The sequence below is a fragment of the Marmota marmota genome, unplaced genomic scaffold (genome assembly GCF_001458135.2).
Source record: "Marmota marmota marmota unplaced genomic scaffold, marMar, whole genome shotgun sequence".
NCBI lineage: Eukaryota > Metazoa > Chordata > Mammalia > Rodentia > Sciuridae > Marmota > Marmota marmota.
Window position 1 is genome coordinate 7,613,379 of NW_026000075.1, and position 22,505 is coordinate 7,635,883.

Consider the following 22,505-nt stretch of genomic DNA (forward strand, 5'->3'; position numbering starts at 1 on the left):
CACACATACACACACACACACACACACACACACACACTCACACACAAACTCCATACTCTCAAAAGCTCATGACTCCAACAAAGCAAAAAAACAAACAAACAAATAAAAAGTATTCACCCTATAACAAAAGAACTGCCATTGGACCAACCTTATAAAGTAGAGGTAATTTTCCTAATTTCAGGAGTGCAATCTGATTTGTTATATTTTTCACTTTTTTAATCATTTTTAAATCATCTGCTGTTCCATAACTCACATCAATGACTTCAGCCTGAAAGAGAGGGAAAAGAAAGAAAAAGTTAAAGCTATGGAGTAATAATTACAGACAAATTGATGTTTAATATGGTGAAATTATGTGCAGTAATTGAAAGAATCAAAAAAGAACTAATTCTGTCTCTTACCTGATCCTAATTATGAAATATACAACTTTTCTATTTCTGTCATGCTATTAACAATTATTCTGGTCACTTGAGAAAAGAGTGTTAGTCATTTTTGTTTTGCTCTTTCTCTCCTAAAGAAATTAAAAACTTAATATATTCTTCTAAGAGACCATAAAGTTTGGTTTGTTTTACATTCATGTTTCTGGAATTTGAGTCATTTTACAAAATATTGAAGATTAATTTTTTTTTAGGTTCAACAAGGATTATATTATTCTCAGAGTTGAAGAAATTCAATGATACTTCATTTTATCCAGATGAAGTGCAAAAACCTCAATTGCACAATCACTGTGCATAGCTGCTCAGATTGTCCACATGATGATCGACTATGAATGATACAGTTGTGCAGAATACAAGCTATACTAGCACATGGACTTGTCTATTATTCCAAGACTTTAGAATATTGTCCCAAATTACCATTTCAGTTATAATTCCTACTATCCCATACCTATAGATATATTCTACTCTACGTCAATATCACTCATTGTTACATTTCTGTAATGTAAAAAGATTCACGACTTTCTCAAGATCTAATAGCAGTCCCCTGGTGTATTAGCCCTTTTCTACTCCTTGAAAAATACCAACCTATAGGGTCCATCACACAGATATTTCCATTAGCCAAAATGACTTCTTTCAACTATACTTTCTGTTATTAAAATAATACTTGTTACACATTCCAACAATCATAATACATTGTTTCAAATTACAGCACATGTCTAGAGACATGTTGTTGAAAGGAGTTACTGGTGGTAAATAGTAAACAAAATGGAGAGGGATACTTCAGACCTCTAACTTTCCACCATTCTCAGCTAAAGCTAATGCACTTCAACCAGTTTTATCCAAAGGGCTTCCACAGAAGTTTCATATCAAAAATGATTTCTGCTTCCAGAACAACATGTGAATACCACTGGCAAGAGATGGGTAAATCTATGGTAGACACCATTTGTGGCATGACATATTTATTTTGCCATCACATTCATTTGCGTATGCAAAAACAATACTAATTACAACAAAGCCTGTTTCAAATGATACCTACTTGTGAATTATCTTTCTCTGTTACCTACTTATTATAACCTTTCTCCACTTCAAATCCAAGAGCAATCTGTAATCTCTTTCTGCAACTCTTAAGGCCTTAACTGGACTGGTCTCTTTGTGTGTGTGTGTGTGTGTGTGTGTGTGTGTGTGTGTGTGTATGTATGTATATATATCTCCATCTGCCAGTTTCAGTTCCAGCACAGGGAGATTCCTGATGAAGGACCCATTACATACTCCTCATCTAGGTGTTTGGCATACACTGTTGGCTCATTGGTCTTAAACTGAAATGATCATATCTTATGCAAGATTTCTGAAAAGTTAAGCTGTACTTTCAAGTGGATTTGCCAAAAAAAAAAAAAAAACACCTAATTGTTAAAAATGCTTCTGTCAGTATGGTTTTTCCATTATAATTTTCTTCCTATTAAAATGTGATTAAATCATTGCCTTTAATATAATTCTTGAGTTTGCTGATGTTATTACCATATAAATAACTGTTGATCTATGATTTTAAAAGCCTGATTAAATAAATGATCACATAATATTAATGATTGCATTGCAAAAATGAGAGAATTCATATTTTTCATTTCAAATTTCTAAGCTTCATACTAATTATTTGTGATTTAGTGACAGCATCTTAAAACAGGGCCATTACTCAGCTGGTTATGTTAATGAACATATTTTTCATATTTAGTAGAGTTTGAGGAAAAATCTTACTGCTTTGAGAGGATATAGTCTACACTGTGACTTTTTGCTGTATCCACCAGATATAACACTCACAAAACCACCAAAACTACAAAAAATATTTATGGCATTAGAAAATACCAATGGCTTGAATCCACAATGATAATTTCCGTGAAGGAAGTCCTCAATTCATCTTCCATAAATAGCATGAGTTAACATATTACACTATTTTAGCATGTGAGACATTTTTTCATAAAAGTATTTCTCAATACAGATTTCATTATATCAATCTATTTTGTCTTACCCATTTGGGGCTACTACTAAAAATCAATAATTAGAAAAGTCTGAAGGTCTCAATGTTCTCAGTGTTTGACAGGCAATAAAAAAATTTATCTTTCCTATTTACCTTCAAGCAAACTGAAAATCACAGCTGCAAGAATACACATTGAATTTTTCTGAAGCACAAATCAATATACAATGATATGATAAAATGACAACCCATTTATTTCTGCATATTCTATTTGCTACAGAGAACCTATACTTATTGTACTTGTTCTGTCATACCAGAAAATCATCCAGTCAACTAGTTAGTACTATTTTTAACTTATGTCCAAATGCCAGGGATTGAGTCATACCCTCATGGTCTCTATTAGAACCTAAGTATTTGGGTATTTATTGAGCTATTTAACTTCTGTGCACCACAGTTTTTCCAATGAGAATTTCTGAGAGATGCAGAGTGAAATGGAACTTAGTCCCTTCTTTATTTAATTTTTTTCAACCAGAAACAAATATTAAAAATTCTTTGTGTTAATTTTTCATTAAAATTCTATACATTAACTTTTGAATTAGGAACAAATAGCTTGGAAAATAGCAACAATTAAAAAGGGAATAATATTTGATCCCATGTAAAAAAGAAATCAAGTTATTGGGATAATATCAAAGGGTCATAGGCTACATTTAAACAGCTAAGCAGAAAACTGGCACACTTTAAAAATTCAGGTCAAAATACAATTACCTTCTGCCTATGGTAAAATACGCAATTAGAAGGAATCATCAACCAGACAATTAGCAAAGACTAAAAACCAAAACATTAAAAATTGACATTCCATTTATCAGTGGCTCCATGGTTTTTAATCTAAGTGACATAAATCACAAAAATTGTTAAATAGAAACCATAGAAATTTGACTTCCTTCATCTTACTCCTCTGAAACCAATTCAGAGGGGTTATCTTTTGTTTGATAAGAGTGCCATGAAATGCTTAAATAAGCAAATAATTTACACAAAGACATTGTTTATCAATGACTTGTTAACAGGGCTCTGATCTTATGATGAGGAAATGTAATAGATCAAGCTTCGGAATTGTTGGAAACATACTGCGCCTAGGAACAAGAACACATTCAATAAGTTTCTCCCATATGCTGGAATTGTGCATATAATATGCCATTTTCTCAGATAACACTGTCACCATTTCAGAGATAAGGAAAGTTAGCCTCAGAGAGATGAAATAATCTGTCCAAGTTCTGTGACTTTAATTCAAGAGTGGAACAGATTTTCTTTAGACACCTTTCAGGAGGGTATTTTACCAAGGACAATGAACACTTGGCAGTCACTGAAGAAGAAATCTCCAACAGCACAGTTGAGTTAAACCTACCAATTCCACCTCAAGAGCAAACATTCTTGTTAAAATCACATATTCTTTATTTCACCCAATGACTATCAAACCAGGATCTCCAAGAATTAGATTGTCTTCCTGTGCTCAGACTGCATTACGAAATACCACAAAGTGGGCAGTTTAAACAACAGAAGTTTATTAGTTCATAGTTCTTAAGGCTGAGAACTCAAAGATCAAGAGTCTGGCCAATTCCATTTCTGGTGAGGGCTCTCTTCCTGGACAACCCCCTCACCCCCACCCACACCCACATGGGGGTGGAGGGATGGGGAGGGGAGAAAGAGAGAAGAAAATGGTTCTTGCTCTTGACTAAGCCCTCTGGTCTTTTTTTTTTGGGGGGGGGATAACCAAGGAATTGAACTCAGGGTCACTCAACCACTGAGCCATATTCCCAGCCTTATTTTGTATTTTATTTAGAGATAGGGTCTCATAGAGTTGCTTAGCCTTTCACTTTTGCTGAGGCTGGCTTTGAACTTGAGATTCTCCTGCTTCTGTCTCCTGAGGGGCTGGGATTACAAGCATGCACTTACCCGCACCCCACTGGTGTCTCATTATAGGGACACTAATCCAATCAGATAAGGGTACCACCCTTATGACATCCTTTATCCTCAACTACTATCTTGTAGGTCCCACCTCCAAATACAGTCATATAGGGGATTTGGATACAAAGAATGTATTTTTGATGGGGGTGGGGCACAATTCAATTCTTACAGGAGCCCTAAACTATAGATTTTTTATATCATAAAATTCTTATTCTCTATAGTATGACTTACATATTGGTAAAAACAATGTTATTTAGAAATTGATAAAAAATAGCTTCAGACATTGTTTTTTGTTTGCAGAAGAAACTTTAGATCTTGTTATTGAGAGATTGTCTCCTTAAAATCAGGGGAAAATATTATGATAAAGTAATTCAAATGAAAAATAAAAGTACCTATCATTAGTAATAAAGGAAAAATGGGAATATTAAATTTGTGCCTTTGTAGAAACATAAATAAGTCATAAGAATTCAAAGATACTTTTTGTCAAATTCTCTTAACTTATGTGATATAGTAGAAATAAAACCATACATTCCTATTTTACATTTATTTCTGCACCATTGATAATCCTGTTATCTTCTAATATGAAACTTCCCACTAATGAAACATTTGATCTTTAATTAGAATTTCAATTTACAAAACAAAATTTTTTCAGATGGTAAATAAACTTTTAGAGGAAATATTGCCAAGAAATAAATTGTCTACCTTATTAACTAAGAAAAATGAATAAGAATTTTTAAAATTGAGTGTTCTCAACTGTTAAAAACAGCTCACATACGCATAAGAAAAATAAATAAGAATTGCTAATTCCTCCATTAGATAATTTGCTTTTTTTGTTAAAGTTTATTTTCTAAATGTCAATAACAATACTTCTACAGAGAAAGAAACATTAAATCTAGCTCAAAAATGCTATTATCATAAAATTACTCTTATATCATAAAGTTATATGTAGTGGCTCCACATTGTTCATGTCTGATTGCTAAATTCTTTGTTGAAAATGAGTTAGCTATAGAGTTTAAAGAAATTTAAAAAAATGATGGTAGACTTTTTTACTTACCAAAAAAAATCATATGTTGCTATGGAATAGATATATGTTTAAAATTATGCCTATAAAGATACACATGGACACATCCCTAAATTCACAAACTGGTCACAGTCATTTTTTGTTGTTTGCACCTAAGTTCTTATCACATAGTAGACACACAATAAAATGAGTGAGTGAATGAATGAATGGATATAGGTACACACACACACATACACATACACACACATCCAAACACAGCCTTTGATGCTGAAAAATAGGGTTCTAAATCACATATAGAGATTTTTGTTTGGAGCCTAAAAAGGGGGGAGACTTGTTAAAATTAACTAGGGGAAGCTGATGAAAATAAATAAATAATAAATGAACTAATACATGATCTTTTCCTCAGTGACTCAGAGTTGAAGTCCCACCACTACCAAAAATAAATATTTTAATGAGTGCATTCTATATATTCAGCACTATTCCAAGTATTATTTATTCATATTCTCCTTTAATCACAATAAAAGTTCAAAGAGATAGGTTACGAGCCTCATCCTCATTTTAAACACAAGGAAACTGAAGGAGAGAGATATAAGGTAACATATTTACAGTGACACCTCTACTAAATACTAGAAAATTCAAAGATAGACAGTCTATAGTCTAGACTCCACATATGATATGCACCTACATTATCATCAATTCTACCTTTGCCAGAAAGCAAGCAGATATGGTAGGTACGAAGATGGAAGGTAAATGGAAAAGGCAGTGGCCCTTTTGAAGATAACACAGATGTTAAGAGGCTGAATCTACAAAAATTCTAGCAATCTAACCTTGGGTTAGTAAATGAACTTTTCTGGATCTCTGAGTTTTCTTTAGTGCAATGATGACACCAATACACAGCAGTGTATTAGCTCAGTGAGTTCCAATGTCAATAGTAAGAAAAGTTGATAATTTACATGGCCTCTAATGCCCTGCACACTCTAATGCTCTCCACACTGCTCTGTGACCTCCTCTCTTCTATAGTGCTGGCTTCAGGGACTTGTGGCCTATGCAGTTGCACAGGGGACTATTCTCACAAGGGAACCCTGCCTGGCTTAATGTTCTCCTGTCATTGCCTTGACATTCTTAAGAATTTTTGAACAAGAGATCCTGAATGTTAATTTTGCACTGGGTCCAATCCTGCCTGTTTCTTCTCACTGACCCCCAGTTCAACCCCAGAAGCTGGTTGTGCCAGGCACACTGTCCGCTGGAATATGGACTTCAGCTGTTACCACTGGTTAGAAATACACCACTTTTCGCCAGATCCATTTGACTCATCCCTCTGCCATATATGCACCTTCCCTCCAATTTCAGAGGTCCAGTTTTGCCAACTATGAACATCCTACTCAAGATTACAGCCACGCCACCCATGAAAATATTTTCTGTCCCCTTCACTCTGCTCTTATTTGCTAAATTATGTTTCAACTTTTAACTATAACTAAATATACATACAATATATTAATATAATTTGCTTCTTTGTTATGGTGATTATCTGTCTCTAAAATGTTTACATTCCACTAGGGTGGGATCATTGTAACTGGACAGACTCACCCAAAATTCTACAACAGTGTGAAGTCAATAATAAATGAATATTTGCTACGTGATTAGGGGGCTTTAAACGATTCTAAATCAGAGACATAGTGTCTCCAAAGGAAATCTAATATCTAATACATAAAATGACCAAAGCGAAGTAGAACTGCTTGAAGAGTTGCCAGCTCAAGAATTCTGAAGGGTTGCCAGCTCAAGAATTCAACACCCAAAGCTTTTCATGCTCTGTGTCTCTTGAGATAATGAGAATTTAGGCAAAAGTGAAACAAAACAAAACAAAAACCTTTATAATGTTTCCAAATAGAAACTGAAAATTTTAAACTCTTAGGAAAGTTATAATTTTTTCCTTGCTTTCTCATAATATCAGCAGCAAAAATTTTAATGACATTACCAAATGGACTAGCTGTTTGCTTCAGGGACACAGGAGTTTGCAAAGTTGCATTCCTATCTACACATGAATGGCAAGACAACCCTAAGCAGAAGCAACTTACAAGTAAGTAAAAGAAAGGCAGAGTTGTGTTTCCTATTGTCAGCTAAACAAAACAAATGAAACAATTATTGAAAGTAACTAAGTCAGAGAATTGTCCCTAGGGCAATCGCATCATGAATGACTTGGAATCCACAGTAGAGAACACTTCAATGCTCTTTCTCCCCCACCTTGAGGTAGCAAAATTTATTCATGCTTATGAAATTATTCAGACTTGACATTTTCAACCAAATCAATCACTCTGAGCCCTCATAGTTATTATCTAAGAGAGATTTAGAATGTACAGAATGTTAGAAAAGCTTGCTTTGACTAAAATAGCAATTTTCAACTCAAATTCAGAAACGATAAACCCAAGCATACTGATGACAGAATACAATATTAGCACAAGTACTCTTCATCTAAAAACAAATTTTTACTTTAGGATTTATTATTACCTAATATAATCTACCTTGATTAAAGTGTTTATGTTAAACAAAAACTTGGAAAATCAAAATGATTATCCATGTTTAACACTTTTCTTTCTAAAAAGCATTAATATGTCAATATTTATAAAGAGTTAAAAGTTCAGAGCTTGTTAGAGTTTTATCAGTACTTCTGGTTGTCAAGTTCCCTCAAGGGTTTTCCATCATGAACATTATCATAAGGACCTCAATGCACCAAGCATGAAGACCAATGTGGTTTCCTTCCTCTCACTAATCAACCATCTCATTTTCAAATTCCTTTTCAAAATAGTTTCCCAAAGCAATTAGGGGTTGACATAAACTGCAGAAATGTTTAAAATATTTAATTATTAATGTAGCACAAGTACTAAGAAGTTAACATGGATTTGCAACCAATCAGAGACACTAAATAGAGGATTAGATTTGTATATCTCAACTGAACTCAGCATTTGAGACTAAATTATTTGTCTATCATTTTTGGAAAGGATAATAAGGTGGCTTCAGATAAAGAGATGGCTTCTCAATTTTGTCAACTTTTCTTTCCTGTGATATATATAATAACTGAAAAAAATTATAATATGGATATACTAAATATAATGTTTAATGAAAAAATGACCACATTTTAATAGCAGAAATAACAAAGGTAAACTATAGTTTCCAGTTGCTTTAGGATAGATTGTTTAATAAATTTTAAAAATGTCTTTAATTTTATAACCTGACATATATATCTAAAAGCTGGAAAGTAGCCTAAAATATTTGTAATACAGAAATTTAACCTAATTGAAATGAAATTTCACTTTTATATTCTAAGTATAGAGTCTCCAAAGTTAGTAGGAAAAAATAGTACAAGTTTAGAATAAGATTGCATGCCGGATTAAGAAAATATAAAGGAAGAAAATATTTTTCTTCCTGATTTTGATAAAGAGTTCCAGAATTCTCCAGAATTTGATGAAGCATTCCTTAGAGACTGGTTATCATTTATATTATTTGGCCGACATTTTAAAAATAACACAGTCAACTGGAATATCTTCCCTTTTGGCCATTTCCATTGATCAAACAGAGTCTCATTTTTAAAAATAATATATATATATATATATATATATATATATATATTAAAGGAATTATGGAAAACAGGTAGAGATGTAGGAAAACAAATCAAAAACAGGAAGAAACTGAATTATGGAATTCCAAGGAGGAGAGTATTAAAGAGAATTATGTCATTTTTTTAATAACGCATATCAGACTACATTTTAGTTTCTGAAGATATGGTGGGAAATGTGTTACAAAAGGTACCTTTCACACTGCTTATATTCTGCAAGATTGACAAAAAAGTAAACAAAGACATTAACAGTTGAGAAAACTTTCAATTATGATATGCCTTAAAAACAATAATGTATGGGTAATGAGGAATTCTTTACTAAGGATGTCAGATATTGCCTAGATCATATCCAACTGAAGAAAAACCATGAATTGGCCTGGGAAAGGTATTTTTAGGCAGCTGTAAGTTTTTGAGAGAGTAAAGAACTCATCAAATGAAACTAAGACATCAGACATGTTAAAGAGTAAACCATGACTATTGGATTTTGAAGTAGGAAGTTATTGATTTTCTTTTAAGTATGGGGATTAGATAAGGATAGAATTTTAGAAAATGTATCAATGAAGAAAAGAATAAATGTTAGATGGTAAATCTGAGCTGACATAAAGCTGAAAGTGGTGATGGTATATTGGTTTTTTGTCAGCTTTTAACCAAAAAGGAGATTTAAGAATGTTTATAGACCAAAAAGATTTGATTCCATTTGTTTGACAAATCCTAGTAATGTTTACAGTTCTAAAAAATTAGTAGCATATATGTTCACAGTCATTTATTTCACATTTGTGTATCACTGTCAAAGGGTGGATAGCACTAGAGAATAGAGACAAATACAATACTAAATTATTTTCAACACTGAAAAACTGTTCCAAGCTCATATTTCTGTCAGTGAGATTGTACCTTCCTCTTCAAAGCCCAAAATACAAATAAATCAATTCTGTTCTACTCCCCTAGCTTTCTAATATTTTTTTTTAATCTGTAACAAGAATCTTTCAGAGCCAAATGTACAGAGCTCTTCTTTTTGCTATAACACTTATAAGTGTGGTTTGGTTTGAAAATATCAAAAAATTAAAAAGACAAAATTTTCCTCAACATGAGAAAATAGGCATCTGATTATAAGTTATTTGGGGAATCCTTGAAGTGGTGATACTTTTTTCTAAAACTTTCTGAAAAAACATATGATATAGTGTTCAGACAGATGTCATATGTCAGACTACAATGTCTTGATATTTTAAACATTAAGACAAGCAATGCTCTTCAGGCCCAACTTGACATGATTTATCATTCCACATTCAAGAAAAAAATATTTCATTCCTAATTTGTTTAAGCCTTCAGTTTAATTAGAAAATATGATTAGGGTATTATGTATAGTCTATTATTTATTTATACTTGTCAAAGCATTTTATTCCCTAACAATTAATATTTTTCACATTAAAAAGAAGATAGGAAAATTAAGAAAGATACATGATGAATATGACAGAAGTCTGTACTTCCAAATCTTGATATTTAGTTCTGATCTTTTCTTAATTTCTTCCATTTAAATGTTTCTACTTTCTGCCAGGCAATAACAATAGCTAACATTTATTGAGTGCTTTGTAAGTGCCAGGCACTTAACATGTTTTTATTATTTCTTCCCCATGACAACCATCTAAGTGACTATTATCATTCCCCTTCTACAGATGAGGACACTAAGTTTTAGAGAACTGAAATAACAAATGACATTTGTACAGCTGATAAGGAAGTCTCCTGAAGGAGTTGGCAAAAATAATTGAAGTATTTGGCTTTGTGTTTCAGGCAAAATCATCATCATCATCATCATCATCATCATCATCATCAATCAACCTATCAATCAAAAAAAGTTTTAAAGAAGGAAAATATATAACATCCATAAAAAGTACAGGAGTAAGAAATTCCTTGCTCAAAACGTAGAACACAGCAGAACCCATTTAACCAACCAATCTCACCCATCTAACAAAGGTATGTTAAATATACTTTGTTTTTTCTGCCTCTGCCTTGGTTTTGAAAAGGACAAAAGAACAACTTGTGCAGGAGTTACATAAAAGTCATATGTACTATTTATAAAATTGAAAGATATTGACAGAAATCACTACCAATGCCTATAACCTTAGATGATCCTATAGTTGATATTTATTTGCCTTTTAATAAAAATATAAATCACTTTAATTCCCTGAGGCTAACCTCACTCATCTAAATTATTTATGTACCCATTTTAATATGTATTTTGCATCTGACAGGACAACTCTCCTTAGGACTCTCTTTCTGACCCACCTGTCATTATGATGGGGTAAACAATGTCACCTTTCTAGTGCTCGATGAATTACAAAGAAGTTGCAAAGTACACCATCCATCACACTGGCACTAAGTAGGTTTTTTGAAGTAGATCTCAGATATCACAAATGCTGTTACCAGAAAGCACAAATTGGAAGCTTATACAAAATGGTCATATGATGAATGGACATGACATGTCTTCAAAGTAAAGGGGCACTTCTCTTCTACAAACAACCTTGTCAAAAGCAAAACTTGTGGTAAGATTTGCTGGCAGACAAAATAGCACAGTTTAAGAACTTGGTAAAGGCTCAGCCTGAGAAAATCGTGCAGTTGAAATGTTCTCACAATCAAAAAGGAGGTATGTGCTGCTAGTGATCGCTATGCATTTATAATAGTCACCTAGAAATCACTTTGTTTTTGAAAGTCACACTAATATAGTTTGAGTTTTAAGAATCAGTATTAATAATGTATATGCTTTTTGATATAGATACTTAAATTAATATGTACTTAGTGTGATAGATTTGCATTATTAAAGTGCTAATTAAAATAGTTAATGTCACTATCTTCACCTAATTTGCATGATTTCTCAAATTATTTTTTTGAGTACAAGGTATCTGTTTTATACATCACTGCATGCATTATAATTAGTTTTGAGTTTTAGTTTCCCTTTTGTTTAGTCCTAATATTTCATATATGGAGTGTATTTCTACATCTACACTTAACTTTAACTCTGCCTTTTAGGAGCTGCCTTATAAAAATTCTCTTTTACCTCTTCCTCATTCAAAAGGGTAGTTTTAATACATTTGTAAATGGTTCGACAGATGCCAAAAAGGGGTTTATTTCTTCAAAAACATTTGTATATTTCCATGAATAAGCAGTAGCTCTAGGCTTTCCTTTTTATGAAACAAAGGGAAAAAATAGAACATTTATAACTAATGTAAATATTTAGAAAACTGTCAGAGTGATGGACTCTTTTCTATGAAATTTATTTAATCTTATTTTATATCTAATGGGCCAGAAGATTATTACATGCTAAGGAAACAGGGACGTTAGCTGTAGTTTCCTGGTTTTTTCATTTTATCTCCTCAAAGAATGATCAGTATTTATCAGATAAAAATGAAAGGCAAGTAAAAAGGGGGTGATACCAAGGATTTCCTGAAACTACTGGTGTCTCTGTGATTGTTCTGTTTCAGACATTCTTTTGTTTGGGAGAAAAAATATGTTGTTGGACTTGAGACATTTGGAATAAAGAGAAGGCTGGAAGTATGTGGGCCTTATTTACTCTAGGAATGTAGAGTAAATGCCTGGGGTTATACTATGGTTTAGAAATGAGGTGTCCTCCAAAAGCTTCATGTGTGACACAATGCAAAAAAGTTTAGAGGTGAAATAATTGGATTATGAGAGCCTTAACCTAGTCAATGCATTAATCTGCTTAACTGTATTAACTTGCTCATTGTTGGCAGGTAGGGTGTGGCTGGAAGAGGTGGGTCACTGGAGGGTGTGCCTTTTACAGTATATATTTTGACTCTGATGAGCAGAGCAGTCTCTCTGATTCCTGATTTTCATGTTGTGAGCAGTTTTCCTTCATGCCCTTCTGTCTTGATGTTCTGCCTCACCTCAGGCTCAGAGCAATGGAGTCAGCTATCTATGGACTGAGACCTCTGAAATCATGAGCCCCAAATAAACTTTTCATTCTCTACGTTGTTCTTGTCAGGTCCTTGGACATAGTGGTGAAAAAGCTGACTAAAACAGGTTATTTTTAAAATCTGGCTTAAGTCCAAAGATTTTGACCAAAGAAAAGTAGCTAGCTGGCTGCCTTCTTCTATCTTCATTACAGGTGTATTTAGCTTCCATTATTACACCAGAAAGAGTGTACATTAATCCAAATTACATGAGTCCTTTACCAGAAATACTGTGGATATTTATCATTAAATTAAATTCTAATTAATGGTAAAACATTTCAAGATTGTATGGGTTATGTGCAATTCTGCCAAGAGTGTGACACAATGTAGCAAAGAAATATGCTGAAGCACCTGTATCCCATGCCCTGGGCCCCCAAAAAGGAAAAAGATGTATTAGAAACTAGAATTCAGGCCTGGCATGGTTGTGCATACCTGTAATTCCAGCGGCTCAGGAGGTGAGGCAGGAGAATCTCAAGTTCAAACCAGCCTCAGCAAAAGTGAGGCACTAAGCAACTCAATAAGACCCTGTCTCTAAATAAAATACAAAATAGACCTGGGGATGTGGGTTAGTGGTCAAGTGCCCCTGATTTGGGGGGAGCACCCCCCCAAAAAAAAAGAAAACAGCATTCATTTTTACATTATTTTGAGTATTTCTGTAGAGTAAAATTAAACAACTTAAATATCCCATGTTAGTCATAGTTAACAATAAGATTCTCAAAACTTTATACCATAAACACTAATTACAAATGACATTATTTCATTTGTATTAAATGAGACCATCCATAGTTTTGTTTAAAAAATTAAAATGTTAAAATTTCACTTTTACATTGGGACACCAAACTTGCCTATATGAAAGAAACAAGTAATCAAGTATACAGCATTGCATCAACCTCACATATATTAGTTAATTTAATTCTCAAAGTGACTTTAGAAAGCTGGACCTGTTACTATTCCCATTACAGAAATAAGAAAACTTAGCACTGGTGGCTAAGTAACAGTGGGTAACCACAGAGGTGAAATTTAAAACTAATGCCTGCAGCTCTAAAAGTCTTGTACTTAACCACCATACCCAACGAACCCATCATGCCAAAATCCAGCTAACCAAGAAAAGGTAAAGAAACTATCCACACCTGGTTCCCTATCACATGTGTTTTCCATCATGCAAGCAGATGCTCTGTATTTCACAACTTAAATGTGTGAGTAATCACATCAATTTTCCACTTCATTTCTTGTGTGCACACACAGCCTCAAAACACAGTCCTCTCTATTACTATTCTTTCTCTCCATATCAATGCATTAAAATTTGCCTCTTGAAAACCATAAACAAAATAGACTTTGCACTCTATGGACTGAGCAAAACGTGAATGATCGGCCACACATTCAACACCTTTGAATTAAATCCTTGGAACACGTTTTCACTTTCAAAATATGATAGGAAAAGGCTCAGACAATCCCTATCTTCTTTCCCTTTCCTGGCACCTCCACACTGAGAACATTTACTGGTTCCCTTTGAATGTTGCATCTTGCCAGTTAGTTCAATTTAGATGAAAGCTGTTGTTTTCTAATTCCATTTCACTGTAAATGACAGAGACAAATGGTCATATTACCTCGAGAGTTCCTTTGGCAGAATAGGCTGCATAGGAGTATAGCGGATCTTGGCTGCTATCTTTTCTGGCTTCTTCACTACAAGGCTGGCCATCAGGATGAAAGCATTGGCCACTGCTGCTCACAGTCACAGTGCTGGGAGATGGACCTGGCAGGTTCAGCAGCACAGAATAATTTGCCAACTGTACATCTTCTAGGCCCAAAGAAGTCCAGTGAGTCTTAATCCTCTTTGAAATTTCCATGTCATCTTCATTTTTATAGAGTTCTACCAAATTTCTGAAAGACATTTTGAAAGTGTGTTTTAAAAATGGAAAAATCTTTATTCTTTTAATATATAACTGTTCACTAAGTAAATAATTATTAATGGGTGTTGTGGGATGTCGAAAGATAATGAAAATAGATCCTACCATAGGAAATTCACAGTGTGGCGGAGGTGATAGACCTGCACAGCCATTATATTAAATAAAGCAGGATGAATTAATTTCTTAAGAACTAATAGAGCACTTATGATTACAGAGAAGAGTGATCAATGCCAACTCTTTCTCGTAATCGTTCTGACCCTTCTACCAACATCAGCACAATTCATTTAAAACTCAGTTCCAAAACTACTTATCATGCTGAGATAGTCCTGTATTCTGGTTAATGTGAATCCACATAAAACTACTGATTATCATATAGCTATCTCTTTTTAAAATAATACAGAGCACATTAGACACTATTTACCTGCCAAATTATGTGATATTCTCACAGTGACTTTAGAAAGCTGGACCTATTACTATTCCCATTACAGAAATAAGGAAACTTAGCACTGGTGGCTAAGTAACAGCGGGTAACCACAGAGGTGAAATTTAAAACTAATGCCTGCAGCAAAATAATGTTTGACAAAATCTATATACAATGGTAAGACCAAAACACAGTGCCATACCAATATATAATTAATGTTTTTGCTGTTTTCTATAGATCATCTATTTTCCCTATGCTTATTCCTATTTTGCTTATGACACCTTAGTATCTAGACAAAATCTGTTAAATATGTGCATTATAGTATGTAGAAGACAATCAAACTTGGGAACTTAATGAAAAGTATTAAAATCAGATAAAGTTTGTGTGTTTATATGTGTGGCTAAAATGAAAGGCAACTGAAAAGGAGCTTGCTTCTTTTTTGAACAAAAACATACTTCTTATGAGAAATGTATGGCTATCATCATTGTATGGCTTACTTAAATTTAAGTTGATATTATCGTTATGCCCATCAGATTGTTTTTCTCACACATACTTATTTCTTTCAGGACCCTATTTATTTAGGAAACTGAAAACATGCACATATGGTAAAAGAATGAGAGTTGGACACAAGAGTACAGGAAAGTATTACTTGAGATAAAAGGTGGGCCTGCTGACATGGTTTGGAAGCATGCCAATGTATAAATGTGCAATAATAAGCAGTTTTCTAGCTGTTTTGCATCTTTTTGAGGCCACCTATATTAATCCTTTCTATCTTTTCCTTATAAATATCCAGTTGAATCGGTTAACAATAATATATTTTATGAAACTAGAAGAATTTCATTTTTTTGTTTCCCATAAACCTGCCTTCTACCAAGTTAGGTTGTTGCTTTATCTGCTCTCCACCTCTCCCCACCACCACTCCCTTTCTTTACTGTTATTGCATTCTGTAGGCACTTTGGGGAAAAGGCAGGTAAGCTGAGTTAAAACTGTACTCACTTTGATGAAAAGGTCATTTAGAAGATGCATTAATAGTATTCTTTTACATATATATAGTAAGCAATGCCAAAATGCTTTTAAAAGGATTTTGATTACTCTCCCCCAGGATTTCATGAGAGCACTTACTCCTTCATTTCATCTAACACTTGGTGTTGTCTTTTTTTTAACAGTATTTATTTTATACTTTGGCTAATATGGAGGGTGTGAAATTGTATTTCATTATGTGTTTAACTCAGAAGTACAATCACTTGTTTGCAGGATCTGCTAATTAGTTTTCCAAAGCATTTTATACCACCAGCTTGTTTAGGATGCCCCACAGTCAGTGTATTTAATTACTGCAGTCCAATGAAGGTAAAATTTTATCCTATTGTGGTTTTAATTTGCATTTCCATGATTACTGATGAGAATATTTTCATGAATTATTTATTTATCCATGTGTTCTGTTCACTGAAATAACTGTTCTCATCTTTTACCCATATTTATGGAAGTTTTTGTATGTTCCAGATAGTCCTTTTTAGGATATATGCATGGCATTAATCTTCTCCAGATTTCTGGTTTCTCTCTTCATTTTCAATATGTTATCTTATGATGAACAAATGTTTATAACTTTAGTGTACATAATTTTTAATATAACATATGATTCACACGTTTTCTGATATGCTTTCAAAATGTTTCTGAAACTTGAGATCATAAAGTTATTCTAATTTTTTTCTAAGAGTTTTAAAGAATTGTCTTTCTCATCACAGGGTCTACCTGGAGAAAGAGGAGGAAACAAGCAGGGATAGGGCCAGAGGGAATACTGTGAGGTGGGACGCCAATCTCATCTTTCCCACATGAAGAACAGCCCTGGAGACCCTTTTCAAAAATCCCCACTAATTCACAGAACCAAGTGCCTCATATGTTAGCTTCTATACGTGTATGGGTCTGTCTGAGCTCCCAAAACAATTACAATAGTCTTTTTGATCCATATTCATAATGATGAGCTATTTTATTATTATTACTTTATAATATGTCTTCATATTCAAAATGGCAAGATGCCCCACTTGTTCTTCTCCAAGAACATCTTAATTATTTTTTTCTCTTTCATATTAATTGGATTGAGTTTTTCATTTCAATGTCCAGATTGTGATTATAATTACATTGAGACTAAGAATCAATTTGGGAAGATATATCATCCTTATATAAAATATCATTAAATCCTTAATATTATTGCTATGATCTGAATGTTTGCATATTGCCAAGATTCATATGTAGCAATCCTAAATCTCAAAGTGATGGTGTTAAAAGGTGGGGGTCTTTGGGAGATAATTACATCATGAGGGCAGAGACTTGAAATAAAATTAGTATTACTGTAAAAGAAGTCTGAAAGAGGTTTCTTGCTCTTTCCACAGAGTACAGAAACTTAGCTGGAAAGCAACATCTGTGAGGAAGCAGGACCTCCCCAGACATGTCAAGCACCTTGGTCTTAGACTTCCAGGTCTGGAACGGTGAGTAGTAGATTTCTCTTATTTATAAGCTGCCTAACGTCTGTTCAGGTTGTTATAATGCAGACTAAGACAATCTTTAAATATCTGGTGAATATTAACATAATGTGATTTAAAAATTTTAAAATCTGCTTATTTTTTGCTGCTATAGAAGAATACTAATGCATTGTACTACAAAGGAATCCTGATTAACTCTCTTACTAATTATAATATTTCTCCTTTTTTGTTTTCTATGTAAAAATATTTTATAAGAAAATAACAAAACTTTTATTCACATCTTTCTCATAATTTAGAGATTTTATTATTTTATTTATGTATTATTTGGATTACTTGATAGGCTCTGATCACCAAAAATATTTCATGAAATATTTAATAAGGTGTGTTAGTCTATGTTGTGTTATGAATATTAGTTTTAAAAATTTCTTCCTACTATCCTCTTGTTAAGAGATGTTCTTTGAACAGGTATTGGATTTTGAAAGAAATTCTGATGTATTTATTAAGACAGTCATATGATCCTTTTCTTCAATATAATGAATATATTAATTGGTTGCTTAGAGTTAAATCAAATTTGTATTTTTAAGATAAAATCTACTTAACAAAAATGCATTATCATTTTAGATAGTATGTGATTTATTTGGCAAATATTTTATTTATAATATCCATTTCTTATTTTAAAAGTAAAGTTGGTATGTGATGTTCCTCTCATAATGATTCTCAGGAATCATTATGTTTAATTATGGTTTGAAATGATATAAATAATTAGAATTCAGGAAAATAACTTATTATTAAATTAGAAATTGTTGTACTCAGTGTTCATATTATGAAAGAACTATGAACTTCTGACTCAATGTTATAATAAATTCTTTATTTCTTCCTTTAATCCTGCTCTATATTGCTCTCTCTGCTATTTGCTATTCATCCTCACATTTTCAAGTTTCTGGTTTCATCACTGTTAAAGTACTCTTTCCTGTGTTTTGTTTCCCTTGTTGATTTCTCATACTGCACTATTAGTTCAGGATAGTTGTATTTAAAAGAAGGTTTATTTTATATATACAACAACTATGTGTGAGAATGTCTGTTTCAAAATATTACCCCAAATAGAAGTGCTCTAACTTGAAAACCTAATGACTAAGACATGATTTCTTTTCATGTATTGATTGCTATTTGCACAATGACCAAAGGGGGAGCACTAGAAAAGTAGTAAAGAATTATGACCTTGGGCTGGGGTTGTGGCTCAGGGCTAGAGAGCTTGCCTCCCACGTGTGAGGCATTGGGTTGGATCCTCAGCACCACATAAAAATGAATAAACAAAATAAAGATGTTGTGTCCATGTATAACTAAAAATATATTTTAAAAAAGAATTATGACCTAAGTTTCTCCTTCCGTGGACTAATAATGTAGGTATTCATTTAAAGTTTATTGATATGCTATTATTTGGCACATTATCTCACCTATTACAGATTAGATTATTCAAATCTCCTATATCATGATTGTTGATGATTCAAGGGGATATGAGAACATCTTTATAGTAAGATTCAGAATCACCTAAAAAATAATGATAGCGTTTTTGGATACATAGAATTTTAAAAATACTGATGTTTAAAAATGATAGTAGAAAAATTATTTCTTAATAAATAGTGGATAACATTCCAAACAGTTAACCATAACTTAATAACTATCTATTCAAGTTCCATCACCCTAAGGTTTTTTTTTAAGAACTGCACTACCTTGCCAAGTACAGTGGCACATGCCTGTAATCCCAGTGGTTCAGGAAACTGAGGCAAGAGGATTGAGAGTTCAAAGTCAGCCTCGGCAACAGCAACTCACTGAGAACCTATGTCTAAATAAAATACAAAATAGGGCTGGGGATGTGACTCAGTGGTTGAGTGCCCTGAGTTCAACAATCCCCAGTACCAAAACAAAAAACAAAAAAGTGCTACCTTTTAAAATTATATCTTGAATTTATCAAATTTTTGTATATACCTATCTTGTTTAAAAAATGATTTAAAAGAAGCCCTATAATTTCATTGCTTTGAAATTATTCATTTATCTATAAACTGTTTTAAATAAATCAGTAATCATAAAGGCAATGTCTTGGGCTGGGGATGTGGCTCAAGGAGTGACACGCTTGCCTGGCATGTGCAGGGCGCTAGGTTTGATCCTCAGCACCATGTAAAAATAAAAAAAATAAAGATGTTTTATCCACTGAAAACTGAAAAATAAATATTAAAAATTCTCTCTCTCTCTCTATCTTAAATAAATAAATAAATAAATAAATAAATAAAGGCAATGTCTTATCAATACAAATAGTTTGGTCAAAGGATTTTATTTATGAATGATTTCAAATTACTTAAAATGTTAACATGGCTATATTTTATTGAGAATTTCCAGTTTCTTAAAACTTCACCTCCCCAGTAACTTTTTTTAGAATTTGTGATAAATAGTTTACTACATTAAATGATAAATGTCATTAAAGAATAAGATGCAATGTAGTTTCAAGCTAGTGAATTCAGAGAAAGTTACAGACATCAGAGGGTATCACCTGAAATCATAAGGTCTCTGTTTAATAGAAAGTTTTACCCTGACTTAATTTTTAAAATTAAGGACCAGTAGTTTTGGCAGGTAGCATAATGAACTGTCAAGCCTGAGACTTGAATTTGGAAGTAACTTTGGCATTAATGTTCCACTGGCCAATGAAGACAGGAAATGGAAGGATTTGGGCTTCTGTCTTGGCTTCAGAAGACAGAATTCTGTTTATATCAATGTTCAACACCTGCTACTGGATGAACCACAGAGCAACACTGATGTCAGAACTGGAGGAAGCGAGGCATGTAGCAGTCTTAGTTCCATGGTGAGTGCCAAGAATACCCTGTATGTGAAGGAGGAGTGGAAATGTCTAAAGGAAAATACTAACATTACATAGAAAAATCGGCCCATTTGCTGATACCCACTAATGTGTTCTTATACATGCACACCAGAACAAATGCACATACTCAAAATGGACTAGGTGACATTTCTTACATATTAAAAAAATCAAGAGTGTCTTTAAGGTTGTTACTTGACTTGGAATCTAATATAGTAAAATTCTGTGAATACACAATGAATGTGTATCAGAAATTTAATGATTCTAGGGCATGAAGTAAATTTTGCTCTCTTTTCTTTGAAAATATTAAGACTAACATACATGATTAAATGGTTAGAGGAAAAGGTATTACCCATGTCCATCATCTGCCATTCAGCCACTGATGTCACACTAAGTGAAACCACAATTACTTGTTTAATAGCTTCTTAGTTTCTAAAATAACATACTAACTGCAAATTGTACATTGAATGTCCACTCTATGGAATCAAAATATTGTGCTTAATCATCACATAAAAACCTTCATATAACTTCATTTTTTGCTATTTTCCTGGTAAGGAAATTAGAAGTCAGATAATGTGATCAAGATGTCAAATGTCCCAGATAAAGTAAGTCAAACTTCCACTGGTGTTTAGAAAAAGCAGATAATTTTACAATCTTGGATACTTTCTAAAAGCAACTAAGTGTTGAGTGCTACAAAATATAGTATCTGGATAAAATAAATAAATGTTAAGGGGTTGGAGGAGGTACAGCTTGGGGTAAGAGCTTGTCTAGCATGCATGGGGTCTGGGTACTTTCCCAACACTGAAAGAAAGAGAAGAAAGGAGGTATGGAGGGATAGGACAGGTGACTGAGATGGTTTGAGGCTTTTGGGACATGATCTTTATGTTCACAAGAAAATGAAACTTAGGAAAATTAATGTAGTGTTTAGGAATACAATAGACCAAATTTCACTGTTTGAAAACCATCTGAACAAGAAAAAACAAAACTGACTCTTTACATACTACATTTTAAAATTACTCCAGAAGTAGATTATCTTCAGGCTGTCGTAAAATCCCTTCTCCCCGAGATCAAGTACTATGTTGAAAGAGCTGCTTTGAAGTAAAAAGGACATGCTCATGAACTCTGTTAATATTCAATAAATTCTGTTTAATTTGATATTTATGTCAAACTTAAGTTACAGGAGAAAGCAAAATAAGCTTTATTTAAGAAAACAGAACACAGCCGGGCATGGGGGCACATGCCTTTATCCTAGTGACCTGGGAAGCTGAGGCAGGAGGATCCTGAATCCAAAGCCAGCCTCAGCAAAAGCAATGCACTAAGTATCTCAGTGAAAGTCCATCTCTACATAAATTAAAAAAAAAGGGGGGCTGGGGATGTGGCTCAGTGGTTGAGTTCAATACCTGGTATCTAAACACACACAAACAAACAAACAAAAACAAAAACAACAACAACAACAACAACAAAAAAAAAAAACAGAATGCAGAAATAAAACAAACTGTCAAGACATCTATTACAACTTAGGCAGAAAAAAAAATGTAGTGCAATAAGTAAATCTTCCTCCCTTCCACACACTTAAACAGGAGATAATTTCATCTTTAACATCAATTACATATTTGGATTGCAAGGAAAAAAGCACAATAGAGCAACCCATAATGAAACATTCAAAAATATATTTTAGAAGGGAGAACTATGACAGAATAAAATGGAAGCTATCCAAGGCATTGAGACTAGTAATATTTTACAGACTGTACCAGTCCCGCACAAGAATATTACACTTACTGTTAATAGTATCTGGCTCCTGAGACTCTTTTACTCTATGTTTTTCAGGGAGTATAGTTGTCAAAGGTCACTTTTCAGATTAAATTACTTTAATTTATCT

General features: G+C 33.2%; 1 protein-coding gene across 12 annotated transcripts in view; it reads right to left on the bottom strand.

Moving 5' to 3' along the window:
• Window positions 1-22,505, bottom strand: part of Naaladl2 (N-acetylated alpha-linked acidic dipeptidase like 2) — a 1,175,859-nt gene that overhangs the window by 504,183 nt on the left and 649,171 nt on the right. For all 12 annotated transcript variants that reach the window (XM_048814261.1, XM_048814264.1, XM_048814263.1 and 9 more), the window contains 2 exons: window positions 14,563-14,836; window positions 149-268 (listed from right to left, as the gene is read on the bottom strand). In XM_048814261.1, coding sequence (XP_048670218.1) covers window positions 149-268; window positions 14,563-14,836 — 394 coding nt within the window. The remainder of the gene's footprint in view (window positions 1-148; window positions 269-14,562; window positions 14,837-22,505) is intronic.